This window comes from Myotis davidii, unplaced genomic scaffold (genome assembly GCF_000327345.1).
Source record: "Myotis davidii unplaced genomic scaffold, ASM32734v1 scaffold2027, whole genome shotgun sequence".
In the NCBI taxonomy this organism is placed as follows: Eukaryota; Metazoa; Chordata; class Mammalia; order Chiroptera; family Vespertilionidae; genus Myotis; species Myotis davidii.
Window position 1 is genome coordinate 558,249 of NW_006297890.1, and position 18,356 is coordinate 576,604.

The 18,356-nt window shown below is 39.5% G+C and overlaps 1 protein-coding gene across 1 annotated transcript in view; it reads left to right on the forward strand.

The window, feature by feature from the left end:
- The window catches only part of VPS41 (VPS41 HOPS complex subunit), a 128,032-nt gene that overhangs the window by 69,028 nt on the left and 40,648 nt on the right, over positions 1-18,356 (forward strand). Inside the window, exons 8-12 of the mRNA XM_015570467.1 lie at positions 6,911-7,030; positions 8,140-8,286; positions 9,894-9,960; positions 14,456-14,553; positions 18,279-18,352. Of these exons, the coding sequence (XP_015425953.1) occupies positions 6,911-7,030; positions 8,140-8,286; positions 9,894-9,960; positions 14,456-14,553; positions 18,279-18,352 (506 nt within the window). The remainder of the gene's footprint in view (positions 1-6,910; positions 7,031-8,139; positions 8,287-9,893; positions 9,961-14,455; positions 14,554-18,278; positions 18,353-18,356) is intronic.

An 18,356-nucleotide genomic window follows, 5' to 3' on the forward strand; every position in this document is an offset into this window, starting at 1 on the left:
AATGTGCTTCTGCTTGAAATTCCCATAGATTAGGATTAAAAAAGCAAACGGAGAGTGGATTGTCTGGTCCTCTCCCTCCTGTATGAAACCGCATGTCCTCCAAAATGTGATAAATCAAATTTTGCATGTACAGCAGATATATTTGGAGAGTTTCAAAGGACAGTAATTGGAATGATTCCATAATTATTAGCTGACATTTAAAGTTTTATACTATGTATTGGTTGGAAAATAAGACTCATTAGTGAAGAATAAAGTGGAGTGGTGAGGCAATGCAGAAATGGAGGCTTCCAGGGCCAGGCAGGCAACGTGGAGGAGAAGCAGATGAGGTACAAAGACAACGGGGAGAAGGGGGCCCGGCAGCAGCCGCAGAGCCTTCAGGAGGCTGCAGACACATTTCAGATAAACACTTTCAGACCCAGTTGACATCCCTGAAATAAAGGTACTGCAATTACCTAAACTGAATAGGGGAAGATTAGCCTTAAAAGTAGTTTTCAAAATTTTGACAAGCTGTGCACAAATTATATCCTCTGGCATTGAGCAAAGGGAAATAGACCAACATTTCAAGAGTAGAACATGGGGTCAATACAAGTGAGTCCTTTCTCAAAGCAAGGAGATTTATATATTATATGTTTTTATTGATTTTAGGGAGAATGGAAGGGAGAGGGAGAGAGAAACATCCATGTGAGAGAGAACATTGATTGGCTGCCTCCTGCACACCCCCTATTGGTGATCGAGTCCACAACCTGGGCATGTGCCCTGACCTGGAATTCAACCAGTGACCTTCTGGTGCATGGGACAACACCCAACCAACTGAGCCACACCGGCCAGGGCAAAGCAAGGATATATAGTAATTATATAAAGAGTCACAGGATTCTTTCCTTTAGGTTTTTGGGATTAGGGCAAATTCTACTGGACATCACTAACTACAGATGGGCTGAGTAACAAGGGTTTGGGGGAATTTCGTAGCTCCTCTTAAAGGAAACACATTGTGTGTATGAACAATGAAGGAAAGAATAAGATTAGTATACCTAGAAAAGCCTACTCAGTATTTGTTATTTATTATGCCTGTGTGTCTAGCCAAGTATAAGATGTGGGCTCTATCCCCAGTACATTTACAGTTTGGGAGATGAAAGATAAATACATGCATCCTTGTGAACAAAATAGAATGTGGCACTCATTATCCTTCCATAAAACCAGCATGACCTTAAAACATATACTGAACTAAGAAATTAGGGGGAAATTTTTTGACTTGCAAAAGAATTCTTCTGAACAATGACCTTCCTAATATATTTAAGGCTTCTTATGTATACACTAGGGGCCTGGTGCACGAAATTCATGCACAGAGGGGTGGGAGGGTGGGTCCCTCAGCCTGACCTGCACCCTCTCCAATCTGGAGCCCTCAGGGGATGTCCTATTGATGGCTTAGGCCTACTCCCCATGGTTCTCTGCTCTCTGAGGACCTGCCTGCTTGATGCCCTAAGGCCCTGATGTCTGCTCTCTGTGGGGGCCCTGTGGGAGACTGCTTGCCCCTTGCTGCCACGGCCAGGGGCAAGCAGGGCCCTGCTGACTGCTTGCTCGCTGCCAGGGACATTCCTGCCCCACCCCCAGCCATTCGGCGCCTGCAGGCATAGGCCCGGAGTGGCTGGGGGTGTTCCGGGACCCTGGCTGCTCTGGACCTACAAGCGGGCCTACAGGCTCAGAGCAGCTTGGCTGCCGAGGATGCCTGTCCCTGGGACACAGGTTGCTTGGTGCCGGTGCGCATGCAAGCGGCTGCCCCACCCCTGGCCACTCCACACCTGTGTATGCAAATTAACCCGCCATCTTTGTTAGGTTAATTTGCACACACGTTCCCGATTGGCTGATGGGTGTTGCGAAGTGATGGTCAATTTGCATCTTACTCTTTTATTAGTGTAGATTATTGCTTATTTTTTCATCCAAAAAATATAAAGTGATTGAAACTACTGCTATTTGAAAAACATCAGAAAATAACTTGAGTCTGGCTGGTGTAGCTCAGCAGTTGAGTGTTGATACAGGAACCAAGAGGTCACCAGTTTGATTCCTAGTCTGGGCACATGCCTGAGTTGTGGGCTTGATCCCCTGTGAGGGGCGTGCAGGAGGCAGTTGATTGATGATGTTTCTCTCTCATCGATGTTTCAATCTCTCTATCTCTCTAAAAAAAATCAATAAAAACATTTAAAAAAGAAAATAACATGAATCATGTATAAAATTGTAATGTAAATTAACATTTATTTCATTTACAGAAAGTTAATATATTAGCCCCACACACACTTTTTTGAGCACCCTATCAGTTGCACAGAATGTCTGCTCGCTCACTGCCAGAGACGTTCCTGCCCCGCCCCCTGTCATTAAGGGAGAAGCTTTTTTGCTTCTTTGATTTCATGTCAGAGCATGACACAAGATTTGTAGCAGCAGAACTCTGGAAACTCAGACTCAACCACGAGACAGACTGAATTCAGAATTCTCTCCTTCCTTTCTTCTTGCCCTCTGCTGGAAGTTTTCTTTGGAGCTAGAGCAGGAGACAAAGGGAGGCCATGGTCCAGCCGGCCACAACTTCCTACCGTAACCAAAAAGCACACCAACCACAACAGAAAGGATCAGTTGGAGTGAATTTGGACTTTGGTTGCTATTGCAAAACTTCATTAACAATTTTCTATAGTAATGTTTTATTTAAAAATAGTTACAGTTTGTGTGAATTAATTCTAATTCATATTCAGTATACTTCACACATTCCTTCTTTTCTAAATTTCAGTGAATTTTTGAGTTTCACTGTTTTGTTTCAACTATTCCCCTAAATTATCTTGACTATAAAAATAAGAGAATAATGGGTTTTTATCCCCAGGTTTATTAACATTATAAAAATAATTTACATTTCATATAGAATAATTATAAAATAGAAATAACATGAAAATCTATTACTTATTTCTAGTATTAATTATTATTACTTTATGATATTTTTCTAGATTTTTATATATGGATACACATTCATATTTTATTTGTCATCATATTTAAAACTGTTTTACAATCTGCTTTTTTATTTAATATGCCCTGAATATCTTTTTATGTTAATATCCTATATAATAAAAGGCTAATAAGCAAAGCGACCAAACAGCAGAATGACTGGTTGCTGTGAGGTGCACTCACCACCAGGGGGCAGATGCTCAACACAGGAGCTGCCCCCTGGTGGTCAGTGTGCTCCCATAGGGGGAACACCATTCAGCCAGATGCCAGGCTTATGGCTGGCAATCCAGCAGCGTTAGCGGGAGCCTCTCCCACCTCTGTGGCAACGCTAAGGATGCCCAACTGCTGGCTTAGGGGGAGCGGGCCTAAGCCATCAGTCTGACATCCCCTGAGGGTTCCTGGACTGTGAGAAGGCTCAGGCCAGGCTGAAGGACTGGGCGTGTTGCCCCCCCCCCCTCCGCCGCCCAGTGCACAAATTTTGTGCACCGGGCCTCTAGTAAATATATAAGCACATTTAAAAATGAATGCATATGCTTCATATGTCTCACTCTACTGCTTTTTACTCAATCATTGCCGAGTTTTTAGTTCATTTCTGGCTGTTATAAATAACTTTACATACATCTTTACTCACATGTCTAATCATTTCTTAGCATAAATTTCTAAGCATGGACTTACTGGTTTCATTTTTAAAGCTTTTGAGCCATTAATGCTAAAGGATCCTCTAGGAACATAGTGGGAATAATACTGGGTAGTTTAAGGAGGCCTTGTTTCCTGCACACACACACACACACAATGTCTGACCTTTTCATTTGATTCATCTTTGTCAGTTCTTTCCTTTCTTTCTCCTTCATCTGTCAATTCTAGGACCATTGCTATACTGTTTTGAGTGTTAATTTTATAAAATGTTTTACTGTCCAGCAGGGCCAATCCACACACACACATACACACAAATTGCTTAATTTAAAAAAAATATTCCTTGTTATTCTTACATATTTTCAAATGTATTTATTGTATTTTAGAAGTTCTAGAAATAATCCCTTTGAGAATTTCTTCGGACTCACATTAAAATCATATGTTGATTCAGAACACTTAAACTCTTCATGAGAATTTTGAGTCTTATTATCCAGGAATATATTACATCTTTCCATTAGTTAGTTCTCCTTTTAATACCTCAGTAAAGTATTTTTGTTTTTGTCATGTAGTTGGTACCTGCACATTTGTTTTTGGTCATTAACTGTTAGAGCTGTGGACTGTCCCTTGTTTATAATTATGATTGTTTCCCCTAAAGTTTAGCTTTTGGTATTTGTATTCTCATTTCAGAGTGCTCCATTATAGTTTGATTTCCTCTTTCACCCAACGATACCATTTCTTTAAAATTTCAGTTATTTTGTTTTGCTTAACCTTTATTACTAATTTCTTGCTTAATTTTGCTGTCACCTGAGAACAAGAAAGATTATTTTTGAGGTTCTTCTCTGTTTTATGACTATCATCTATGTGGAGTCAAAGTAGGAGATTTCTCTGGTTCCCTGGATAAGTCCTATTGTTTACAAATACTGAATTTTTCCATATTGCTAGTGGTGTTTTTCTTGTTAGCTCATATTTACTGAGAGGTCTATTTTCAGTATTTAGAGTTGAAGTTGCTGTGAATTTGTAATAGATTTTTCTGAGAACTTGTTCAAATCTTTTATGTTGGATGGTGGTGGGAGAAGGAAGTTTTTGTTATTGCCTGAATCGGAAAAAAATTGTCTTAGAAAAATGGCTGCCAAAGAACATGATCATTGATGCAGCAGGGAACTGCCTTATTTTTTTTTAAAGCCTGCTTTCTGCATTTACTAAGGAATTGGAGTGTGCACAGGTACTGTCCGCCTCCCATAACTGGCCCAACTGTCTTTGGTAGGTGCCTTTCTGTTGCCTGCTTTCCTTTTGAACTGTGTCATCAAGTGAAGGTGGGAGTGGCTACTCAGGTGTCAGCTACCAGTGCTGATCAAAGCCTGTGACCTGCATGGCATTTTCCCATGACTCCCCTCACCTCCAGCCCCCTCTGCCCAACCAACCACTTCCCAGGCAGCCTTTTTCTTGTAGTGAGTTGAATCATGGCCTTCACTGGGGTCTTATTTTTATCATTTTATAGAATTTTTAACTTAAAATATGGGGCATATTTAATTTTCCTAAAACACAAGTACAGATTGTTCACTTTTTAATCCTGCCTTGGTCATGTCTAGGTGGGAATTGGTGAGGACGGGAACTTGATGTAGTACTTCACCTCCACCACACCTTCGTCCTGACCAGCACTGTTCCTCCCAGCAGGTGGTCATGGGGCACTCCCTGGCCCCAGCCCAGTCACCCAACCTGATCCAGACCACAGATGGAAGAGAGACATTTCAGTCTTATCAGTTCCTCATGTTTAATTTATGAGTTTGTTTTCAGCTACCATCATCTTTAGTGGAGTGTGTACCAGGAGTATATTCACAGGTTTTTTTTCCTCGTTTCCTGAATTTCATTCCTGCCCTGTCACAAAATACCAAACACATTCAGTGACCTACCTCCTTGGGTCTTTGGGAAAGCTGAATCACACACAGAGAGGACCTAAGGGTCTAACAGGAAGCAGGGACGCATGGTTGGCGATTTCTTTCTTAGGACCTGGGCTGAGAGAGCCCGAGAGGGTTAGCAGGTTTTTAAGGGGATATCCTGTAACTGTCTAATGGAAAGACAGGACTCCATGTGTCCCGTAAAAGCCCCGCCTCCAGTCTCCACTGTGGACTGTGTGAGGACATCTTTCTTTTCCATGGATAGTAAAGAACTTCAGGCCCTTATGGCATTTTAAAGTGACCTTTCTCTGCTTATTCGTGAAGATGGACACATTTGATTATAGGATTTTCCCCCTTTATTTTGTATTTTTTTTTGACTATATGAGCCTAACTATTGAGAAAGACAGGTTAAAAAATATAAGTAAAATATGAATTTGCTCTCTTCTCCTATTACTCATTTCCCCTCCGTGTTTGGGGATGGGAAGGGACATAGAATATACTAAGGTAAAGTGAAATCTACTCTGATGATAGGAATTTTTTAAAATCCCGTATGTCATCAGCATTGACTTCTAAATGGTAGGTAAACATGTTTCAGGATTACATGTGTGAGGTTATTGTAAGTTATACATTGAATAGGTACATCTTGTATATATTAAGTTATATATTGTATAAGTGTCTTTTCTTAAAGTATTTAAATTGGATATATCAAGAAAAACTATTTTATCGTACCTTAATAATTCATGAATTATTAAACTACAGCCTTAGAGGTTTGGACCAGTTATATTTGGTAATAAAACTTATCTAGCAGATATTTTTTTAATACATTCTCCCCTTTACAATAAAGACCCTAGCTACTCTGAACTTTTAAAATAAGTTTAATCCTAAAGCAAATTTCTCTTATGACATGAATTACTGTCAAATGCCATTTAAAAATTATTTTTCTTGGGTTAAATGAAAAACAGACCACAGATGGGAGAGCAAACATGCTTCTAACTATTGTGGTTTAATCTGTAACTAATATTTTTACTTTCAGAGAGACGTTATGAGGTTTTGATTTCCCAATTTACCAAATAAATTAATTCTTGGGCAATCATTTGAAGAACATTTTGTGATACAGATCTTTTGACTAATGTGTAGTATTCTCCATCAGTTTGGTATGGTAGTGCCATCTTGTGGCTTGACTTTGTAGTAACTTCAACACTCATACATTTTAAACAGTGTCCTGGGTAAGATAAAATGTAGTGGGAATTCTTTCCAAAATGCATATGATATAGTACTATGAGTCTGAATAAAAATTGCCAAGAATAAGTTGTCATTTGGTCAATGGCCAGGCAAAAATAGTAAGGAGGGAACCTATGCATGCTTCTTGGTTTCTAAAATTCTCTTTTTATACTTGTCCCTAGTTATTGCTATTTGAACGGTCTTGGATGAGCAGATGGAAGTCTTCTGTTCTGCACGAAGGGGAAGGGAACATAAGGAGTGTGAAGTGGAGAGGCCATCTGATTGCTTGGGCCAATAATATGGTAAGAGCCTGTCACCACCTTCCCGATGCTTCTTCAGCGAGAAAGAGGGGCTGCCGTGAGAGGGCTGTAACCAGGAGGAAAGACGGCACTTGTTGCGGTGGTCACCGCTAACGGATACAAATGGCAATTCATGTCATACCTGGAAGGTTAAAGAAATTACATTGCTCTTGGCTTTCATAATAGAGGAACTCCCAACATATTCTGGACTCTATTTTAGAAGAAGAAACCTGAGGCATGGAGAATAGTCAAGTAAATGAAAAGGCATCTTAATAATTGAAGGGCTGCATTGGGAATGTGATCTTGAAAATATTTTTTGCCTAATAGCCAAGGGCAAGTAACAGTTGAGATGAAACAAGTGCACAATATTGCTGATTCCATTTTACTCCCAATATAATCACAAGAAAAATATAGGCTTGCCTTATAAAAAGTCAATCATGGTATTTGGTGCTACACTTACTTAAAAGTTTACTCAATATGAGTTAGAGCAAATAGAAAGTTTAAAATTATCTTTTTGACATCTGGCATATCGTTTTGAATTTCGAGGTATAACTTAGCAGATTAGTTCTATTCTATTCTCCCAGAATCTACCTTGCTATTCAGGACTTACTTTCCCTGGGTCACAGGAAAGGCAAGCAGACCTGTGGCCTCTTGGTTTATTTTCACTTAGCTGCTTGCTCGATGTTTCCATGTGAGTATTTTAAATGTCACGTGTAGTTTTCTGTACGTAGTAGATTTTTGATTTCACAGTGTTTCTGAAAAGCAAACTTCATTTTGTAGCGAGGGGAATGAATGTTACACAGTTAGAAATGTTACGTGGCTGTCATTTTGGAAAGGCAGTTGTCTGCACATCTCACATTTGTGTTGTATTTGAGCCGCCGGTGCCATCCACTAATAGTCGCCGTCGTGCAGAAAGAAGCACAGAGGCTTTCTCTTGTGTGGGGTTCCCACAGGTTTGTCTGGAGGAGGGGCATTTTCCTTCGCATGACTCCCACAGGGCTCCGTAGGCACCGCCAGTGTTCTGCAGAGCTGGTTGTCAGTGGTGTGGAGCAGTGTTTTCCGTTACTTTTCTTCTCCCCAGTAGAGCGTGTTAATGCTGTTTTATTTTCCAGGGTGTGAAGATATTTGACATCACCTCAAAGCAAAGAATCACTAATGTGCCCCGGGATGACATCAGTCTTCGCCCGGATATGTACCCCTGCAGCCTCTGCTGGAAGGACAGTGTGACACTGATTATCGGCTGGGGGACTTCTGTCAAGGTGGCTTTGCTTGTCTTAGAATAAGTCCGTGTTGTTATAGGTTCACTGAAGATGCTCCAAAGGAATATGAGTTATTGAATGCTTCTTGCAACTACAATACCTTCCCCTGAGTATTATCAGCATGTGATAATCATTTAATGCTCAATCCTTTCATATGCTTAAGTTTTAAGACAGAGCCTTTCTTTTCCATGCCATGAAAAACAAATTGTGGCCCAGCCGGTGTGGCTGAGTGGTTGAGCGTTGACCTATGAATCAGGAGGTCACGGTTCGATTCCTGGTCAGAGCACATGCCCGGGTTGCTGGCTCGATCCCCAATAGGGAGCATGCAAGAGGCAGCCGATCAATGATTCTCTCATACTTATGTAATGAAATGCTATGAAGACATTAAAGAATTGTGGAAGAATATTTAAATAATATATTCTTTGTAGTAAATTGTTAGTTTTATAAAATATTTTTTTAAAAGGTGGTTAATGGTGTTCACTTTGTGCTGAGACACCGAATAGTATTTGTATTTTTCCCTTTGGGTTTTCTGTATTTTAGAGTTTTCTGTGTTGTAGCTATACTTAGGGATAGCAACTATAAAAGAACACAAGAAATACTATCTAAAGACAAAGGAAAAAAACCTTATCCCCGATGAAAGTGGCAGTGATCAGTATTTCATTTTAGATTTTTTTCACCTCCATGGCTGAACTTGTGTAAATTTTTTGTGTCCTATTACAAAATAGAATATATTTACTTTAGAAACTATAGCAAAGAAAATATCTCTAGTCTTCCTACCCTAAAACAACCAGGTGTTGAGTGTTGTGTGTGTGAGTGATAGATAAATACTAGTGTGTGTGTGTGTGTGTGTGTGTGTGTGTGTGTGTATCCAAACTGTATACATATAATTTAAAATAGGGATTGGCAGACTTTCTGTAAAAGGCTAGCATTATGTATTATAGATTTTAAGCTACATTTTGTTCTGCTGAATATTTCATTCTCTCCCCTCCCCTCCCCTCCCCTCTCCTCCCTTCCCTTCCCTTTAAAAATGTCAAAACTATTTTTAGCTTACAGACCTGGGGGGCGGGGTGGGGGGGACGGGACAGGCCTGGGCCAGGCTATAGTTTACCTGATTTAAATTATATAACACATTGATTTTAATATACTCAAAAGAAGAAGAGTCTGTGCCACTGTTTTACTTAGCAACAGTAAAATAAATCGCCAGTATGTAATCAGAAACATAAGACCTAGTACAAACGTTGCCCAAATGAGCCGTTGGCCTGTTTTGGATATGTGCTTCTGCCAGAGCTTTATTGTCTGATGACAGAAGTAGCTCTTAAGTAGAATTGGGAAGAATGGGCCATTTGAAACGTTAAAACTATATAATAGTTTCCTTCCTTTCTTTGCCCTGGAATAAGACTTTATTGAAGAATAATGTTGAAGAATATAAGTAACAGTTGCTATATATCATGGAAATTAATTTTTGTCACTTAAGTCAGTGGGTAGATTGTGTGCACTCCATCTTCAGTACTACATGGTTAATTTAATGAAAGTATCATATAGTGAATGACATGTTATGAAGAGTTTTCCATCAAGTGAGTAAAATAACCTGTGAATTTATTCTCTAGATATGCTCGGTGAAGGAACGGCATGCCAGTGAAATGAGGGACTTGCCAAGCCGATATGTTGAAATAGGTATGCCTTCCTATGAAACCTCAGAGGAGACGCCGTTTTGCTAAGGGGAAACCTAAGACCATGTTCTTCTTCAGGTCTTATCGCTTGGGACCGTGATGGAACTGGTCAGGGAGCTTTTGTTTTAAGTTTTGAAACTTCATTCCAGAGACCCTCTTGTCTAACTATATTTCTAATTTTTACACAAGAACTTTGAGTTGGCTTTGAAGTTGAATAACTGGGCTCTGGTTCTGTCTACTGCCTGGATTTGGAACAAATTCTTACCCACCTCAATCTTCTTACCCGGAAATCGTGGAAAAGAATACCTGTCTCAATGTTGTTTGTGAGAATTCCGGAGTTAATATGTGCACAGCTCATAGCACAGTACTGACATCTGGTCCTGTCAACGTGTGTTTTCTGAATATTAATTTTCATCATTACTGGTCTGGTCCAAACTGCCATAATCTCTTTTCTGGATCACTGCAGCAGCCTCCTAACTGGTTTATCTCCGTCCCCTGTGAATCACTGTAATCTAGTCTCCCAGCGCAGTCAAATTACAAATCAGATCATGTCACCACCCTTCAGTCTCCTCCTGTTGTTCTTGGGATTAAAATGAGACTCTTGGACACGACCAGAGGGACCTGTGCCAGCCCTCACCTGCCTCTCTGGCAGCAGCCAGGCTTCTCCTTGGTCTCTGTGCTGCAGCTACACTGGCCTGCTTACGCCGACCATGCCCCTTCCTCCCCTCTGTCTAGAACGCTCCTCCTGCTTCTTTACTTCATTGACCTTGGATCATCCTTAATCACACCTCAGGTCAAGTATTGCTTTCCTGGGAAAGCCCCCTGGGCCTCCCCAACTAGGTCACATCCCCCCAGTATGGGCATGCGGAACTCTCCTCTTTTTAGCACTTGTTTCCGTTGCAGTGATCGTTGATTATTCATTGAGTATCTGTCTTTTCCACAAAACTATAGCTTCCTTCACAGACGCACTTGGCCTGTCTTTGAGCAGTGTCTGTACCTCAGGGACCTGGCACAGTGCCTGACACATAGGAGATGCCAAATGACACTGGGCCGAATGAATCAGTGACTCCGGGAAGTATGCCAACGGGGATATACCATTTACTTCTTCAACTTAGTTTTAAAACTTAGTGCCAAAGTTATTTAGATAGAAAGGATGAAAACTGACAGACTTTTGTCAATTAAACAGATACAGTAAACATGATTTTTGTATTATTTAGAACTGAGAGCAATAGGAGACATATTTGTGTGGCAGGAAAAGTTTTGCTGTCTTATAAGTTAGCTGAAAATTTCATTTACCTATTGGGTGATGAATGGGGAATATAAATTTGATGGGTCATTATAACAAAGTGAAGCTGAGATAAATCATTTGCAGTGACTATATTTCTAAAAACTGAAAGACTTAAATTACATGGCTAATATGGTTACGGCATTTAAATCTGGGATATTTTTTATTTGAAGTCAGATGTTGGTGGTAGGGTTTTTAATAACTTTTTGCCTTAGAAGGATAAATACATACAGAATAGATATATGCAGAATATAATGGTACTGAGAAAAACTGAGGAACAAGATAATATAGAAGACTGATAACACCAAGATAAAGATAATTATTTTATGATCTCTATCTTCTATCCTGCTGTTCTCTACCAGGAAAAAAAAAAAGAAAACCTTTGAACATCTGAGTACTTAATGTCCTGAGAGACACATATCAGAATATTTTAAATACAGATGAGTTAAAAAAAAAAAAAAAAGAAAAGAAGAAGAAGAAGAAGAAGACGACGACGACAAGAACTCTGGAAATTTTTGAAGATGTAAAAATTTTCAGGGAAGGATAAAAAAGTAGTCGATATCTCATTAGTTGGTGTTTATTGCTCACATAGTAGGTATGGGGCATTGTGCTATATGCCTTACCTGCTTTAGTTTACATCACTCCCACAGCTCCCCTTCTAAGGGCACATAGTATGTTTCTCATGCTATAGCTAAAGAAAAATGGGGCTTAGGGACATAAATAACTTGGCCAACGTCTTACTACCATGGTGTTAAAATGGATAGAATTTCTTGTTAAGGTTACTTCACCTTCCCAAGCCAGAAAAGCCTGGAGGTGATACCTACCTTTGAAGATGGTTATGAGAATTAGACATGATATACATAATGCCTGTCACACATACTTGGCAGATAATAGGTGCTCACTAAATCATGGTGGCTATTGCCACCATGCAAACTTCCACCCAGCTTTGTGATTACTAATAGCTGACCCAGTATTGGCCCTGGAGGCCTGGGATCACGTTATTAAACTGTAGTTCATCTGTACTACAACTGATGTGAAATGCAATGTGCTTGAGTACTAACAATATCATATTACTGACATTTTAGTACTATGGTTAGTGGTTAAGTACCATATTTTCCCCCCTTGAGAGGAAACCTTTAGTAATATAAGCCATTTCCACAACAGGAGGCAAAGTGGTTTAGATAAGAGTCCTCAACTAAGATAAAGGAAAAGAGAAATATTAGAAGGCCTGGATTACAATTTGCTTTAGCCCAAAACAACATGATTTACTGTTCTCTAGTAAATGAGGCAAAACCAACATTGTGATTAAAGAAGTTCTGTGACTATACATATCTTAGACGCCAGATGTTTATAACTCTAATAAGTCAGAATCTCAAAAACACAAAAAATTATTCCTCTCTGTGGGATATTAATTTTTTTGTGGCTGTTTCAAAGGGTAACATTTCTTTTTTTTTTTTTTTTTTATAACCAAGTACTATAAGAAAGCAAGAAAAGATTTGTAGAAGTACATGACTATTTTACTTCTTAATTTCACGTACTGTAATAATGCTAACTTGTTAAGTACTAAATCTTACAAATTGAGACTTTACAAATTGGGAATTACAATAATTTAGGCAGAGACTACATGAAGTGCGTAAATTATAAACAAAAAAAGATCCTGGTCAAGTCGGCAGCGTAGGTAAATGCAGTACTCACATCCTCCCACAACCACATCAAAATTACAACTAAATCACAGAAAAACCATCATTCAGAACCACCTGAAATCTGGCTGAATGGAAGTCTTACAACTAGAGAATTAAAGAAGAAAGCGCATTAACCAAAGTGATGGAAAGCAAGGATCTACAACCAAGATTACTCGACCCAGCAAAGTTATCATTTAGAATTGAAGGTCAGATAAAGAGCTTCACAGATTAAAAAAAAAAAAGCAGAAGAAGTAAACCAGTATTATTTATCACCAAACTAGTATTTTATTTACATTCTAATAAAAGTTATACCCAAAGAAATTTTATAGATAGGAAAAGGTATACCCATAGAAATTAAGATGATTTATCCAAGTTCAATTTAGTAGAAGTTAAAACTCAAATTTCCTGACTCTACATTAAATATAATTTACATTATACTATACTAACTTCCCGAGGTAAGAAAAGAGGGTACAGTTTAACCTCCATTTAACAGACTAATTTGGGCAAGGGGTTGCCTATTAAAGCCTAAAGTCTGTCATATAATAAGGTGTTTTTTCCGAATGTCTATGTTAAAAAATTGACAAATTAGTTACCTATTTTTACTTATGTGAACATGTTTATCTAATTAAAATTATTTATGAAAAATTTAATTTCACAGGAAAGTCTTCTATATGTATTACTGTAATTCTAAATTTATACTGAATAGGTCTAGTAAATGCCTGAATTCACCAGTCACTGCAAATAAACAAATGCACACGGCTGGGTCATGGCTTAGCACACATTGGCTGGAATGTCTTAAAACTACAACAAAAAGGCATGCCACCTGACAACAGAACCAATTATCTCTCTCAATATGATGTGATAGCTAATCATTAGCTAACATTGTGTACAAGTGGTGATTCTTGGATTTAAATATATAGACCCCTCACCATTTATTTCTTAAAGTGATGCGATAATTCTTCATTATAAAGACTGTCTTTAAAAAGGAGAAGGGAATTTATTTCCTCTGACCTTTGTTTCACATAAACAATAGTTTTATCATCATGTAATCTATATTTATACACCCTTTCCTCCTTTTAAATCTTTAAATAAAATGACTATTAAATGTTAAAAAAAAGAATTATAGTGTCCCAATTTCAAATGGCCTTCCTTGTGACCTTTATACACCTGTAATGCTCTAACTGAAAAACTCTAACTCAGACATTTTTAAGAAGTTATTATTTTTGTTAGTAGTTTATATTGGGTTTTCATGGGATTGAACTGTCATTTTTAAACTAGCCGGGCACAGTGTCACATTGGACCATTCATGTTGCTGTTATCAGGTTTGCTTTTTGTTTGTGATAGAAATTTTCAAGTGAGGTTTTCAGATGCCCTCTCCTGGGACTGACTGCTGTCAGGGGGGTATGCCCGTGGCCCTTTGTGTTACATTTCTAAAATGAGTGCATCCGAAATTCAGAGTCGATGCGTCCTTTCCTTTATGTGCTGCTTTTTGCTCCTGTTAATGATGAATCTTTTATCCCCTTTGTTTGCAGTGTCCCAGTTTGAAACCGAATTCTACATCAGTGGTCTTGCCCCTCTCTGTGATCAGCTTGTTGTGCTTTCCTACGTGAAGGAGGTTTCAGAAAAAACGGTAATTTATTTCACTTCAAATACAACGGGAAGAGTGGGTTCATTTTCAGCATTACACCTAGGTCAGGTTGTCCATGAAAGGGCTCTGCTATAGTCTGAGCAGAACTTCCTGACCTATAAAATAAGGTCAGCAGAGATTGCCCTGTAGACCTAACGCATTTGCCTTTCAGAAGCTCCACTCATTGCCTGCCTTTGTTCCTTTTGCTGAGCAAAGGGGAGTCCTTCTTTTCCATCTCTCTTGGTATTTCAGTCGAAAGGAATGAAGGATTCCTCTTTCTGAAAGGCGAAGAAACTAAGCTGACACTGTGCATTACCAGAAATGACAGCAGTGACGTTGATCTGCTGCAACAACAGGGCCCCTGTGGTCAGAGGGAATTACGGAAAGGGCAGTTCATTATTTCCTGTGGTCCAGACATATTTGTTTACTTCCCAGTGGCCTAGTGATTCTGAGCAGCCTGATTCTGGCTTTGAAATAGTCTGTTGCTAAGTCTCAGCTATCAGTGCAAGCGATGGTATGAAATGTATGGCTAAATAAGAAGCCGCGGAGAGTCTAGATTTTGTGATACATGACTCTGGAATGAAGCCCTTTGCATGGTCCCGGGGAGGGAGGGGCATGCACAGTCAGGCTCTCTTTGAAGCCTAGGCCAGCCCCATTTCCAGCTTGTCTTTATGTCCGAGTCCAGGGGTCCTGTCAGGAAGGGGGTAGGGGTGGCTTCAAGGCATAAACAAGGAGAGCTTGTTATAAAGGATTTTGTTTTGATCCTGTATATAAAAGAAATAGCAATTGATTGTCTAGTCCTTTACAGTAAGTAGGCTCTTCTTTTCTGTATCCTCTCCTTTCTTTTCCCCCTTTTCAAATGCCAAGGAATAAAATGGGGAGACAAACCCTGGGAGGCCCAGTTTTGAAGTGGTAGCTGCTCTCAAGCTTTTCTCTGTGCTAGCACTTGCATCAGGAAGCCATCGCTATGGTAACCTGAAGCTCTGGGTGCCCGTGTTGCTAGGCAATGGGAAGCTGTAGACTTAAGTGAACACTCAAACCTGCTAAAATCAATATGGCTGGCTTCTAGCTCTGTTGCAGGGCATCAGTTTTTTATTATTATTATTATTATTATTATTATTATTATTATTTTGAAAATAAAGTAAAGCAGTGGCTCCTGAGAGAGTAAATATGGTACTTTTTGATGAGGAATGTGGGGAGGATTGAGAATGTGATTGAAAGACATAAGGAAAGAGGTAGTAAAGTGAAAAAGGGAAAATCTAATAAACAAGTGACCAAGGAAAGAAAGAGAAGAAACCTTTGTTAATAAAAGAGAGCATTGGAAAGGAGTGAAAACCAAGAAAGGCCAACCACATAGAGCAAATTAGAAAATGAAACTTTTTTCAGAGAAAGAAGTGAGGGTCTTGCAGATGACTTAAGAATGTGTGTGCCATTATATTCATTTCATATAACACCAAAGTACCTAAATCCTTACACACAGAATAAACTGATAAAATTAAGACGAAAGGAATAAAGAAGCAGCTTGGAACCAACAGTGCCTCCCCACCTTTTTTTTCCATATCGAGAAGATCACTTACCTGCAGCATTAAAATTTGTTTTTATATCACTCAATATAGTATCCCCCAACATAGCTTTCTTTTTACCTATGTGCATATTTTTCCACACAATTGCAGTCATAGTTACACGCTATTCCTTACTGCCATATTTTGGGGGTCCTTATTCCATTCTCTCTCTATGTGGTCATGGAGTCTCCCATCATTATCTCTTACTAGCGGCTCAGTGCAGGAAGTCCCTCAGCCCAGCTTCTCCCTCTGGCAGTCTGGATCCCTCGGGGGATGTCCGGCTAACGGCTTAGGTCTGCTCATCCTTAGTGCTGCTGCGGAAGTGGGAGAGGCTCCAGCTACTACCGCTGCTCTGGGCAGCCATGAGCCAGCTTCTGGCCGAGCAGTGCTCCCCCTGTGGAAGCGCACTGACCATCAGGGGCAGCTCCTGTGTTGAGTGTCTGCCCCCTGGTGGTCAGTGTGCATCATAGCGAGACCGTTTGTTCCATTGTTAGGGTCAATTTGCATATCACCCTTTTCTTTTATAGGATAGTGGTTGTATACTATTTTATCTGATTGATATACCCTAATTTATTAAGCTATTCCCCTAATGTTTTATTTTTCTTTCATTCAATAATAAAGGTAAGGATTGTGGTAAGCATTGGAGGTTAAAATCCTTTATAATAAACTCAGGACCAAATTCATGCTTCTAGGAAGTTCACAGTTAAGCAGGGTTTGGCCAGTGAACAATGGTTATCAAACAAGGCGATGAATCACATTGTTCATGGTTTTCTTACACATATAAAGGAGCTCTTTATATGGTCTATCAAGGCAGTTTTCTTTTAGTATTATTTGGTTCAAATATATTTTTTTCTATTTTGCTATTTTTGTCTTTGTTACAGCAGTTAATTTTTTAAATATTCACATCTTTCAGCTCTTTCTTCATTTTTTTTGTTTCAAAATTGGATAATTCTCATTTATCCACAGATCTGATAAGTTATGCTCTGTATTCACTGTTGTTGTTTTTCTCTACTAATTGATCTTTTAGAGTTGACATTTATTTTTGGAATGTTTTCAGTGTATGAGGGGCATAGCTAATGTAATTACTTCTCAGTTAACCTAACAAAATTGATCAAGGAAATCCCCGGGGCTTACTGTTTACTTAGGGAACTTGAGAGTTGGTGGTGGCTCTGGACTTCTTCCCTTCTGTTTCATTGTGTCACACTGCCCAGGCCTTGTTGCTTCGGATAGTGGTCAAGTGTATGTTGTATTTGTGTGCTGAAGGCCCCGAATCATGAACTTCAAAGTAAAACAAACTTGGTTTGAAATCCGAGGTTTACCATACGTTCCAGTTTTTTCAAAAACCCAGTTTCATCATTTACTTACATAATTTTTATCTTAGTAAATCTTTTGACCCTCAGTTTCTTCATCTATAAAATTGGGAACACTATTCCTTGCTAAGGGGTAATTTAAGAACTCCGTGAGAACAGTCTTTGTAGAGCCAGTCACAGTAGGTGAGTGGAGCTGGCAGAGGTCCTCAGTAAATCACCTTTTCCGCTTCTGTCTTGACCTAGAACTGCACTGTCCAAAACTGTATGTCACTAACTATATGTTTAAATTAAGTTAGGACTAAATTTAGATTAATTAAAACTAAACATATTTAAAACTCCATTTCTCCCTCACCAGAGTCACCTTTCAGGTGTTCATAGGCAGCAGTGATCATGTCTGTCGCGTTGGACAGAGCGCATAGGGAGCATTGCCGTCATCTCAGCCGGTTCTGCTTTAGACATGGGTCTTAAGCCCTGACTTCTTACTTTTAGCATTACCTGTCTGCTTACCTGTAGTGGCGGCGATTTGGATAACGGAGCAGTTTGTAATATTATTTGTACTCTGCTCACCTTTGTGACGAAGAGGTGTAACAAAGTGGTCTAAGGCTGTGGTCACCGTGGCGTTGAGTGGCTGCCGTCCTGGGATGCTGACATGGCACAGTAATACCTGTTTATCTCATGCAGAGGTCGGAAAATAAAGCACAGTTACGAGGCTATCTGTGGCAGGTGGTTAGAAGGGCTTAGATCCGCCGAAATGATAAAACCAAGGCATTTAATTATGGCTGACTAAATTTAATTTGTATAATTTGTAGAGATGTCATAAAAATGAGCCTTTTCCGTTCTCTTTTTTTGCCCTTAGGAAAGAGAATACTGTGCCCGGCCCAGGTTGGATATCATCCAGCCGCTCCCCGAGGCCTGTGAAGAGATCTTTTCCGAT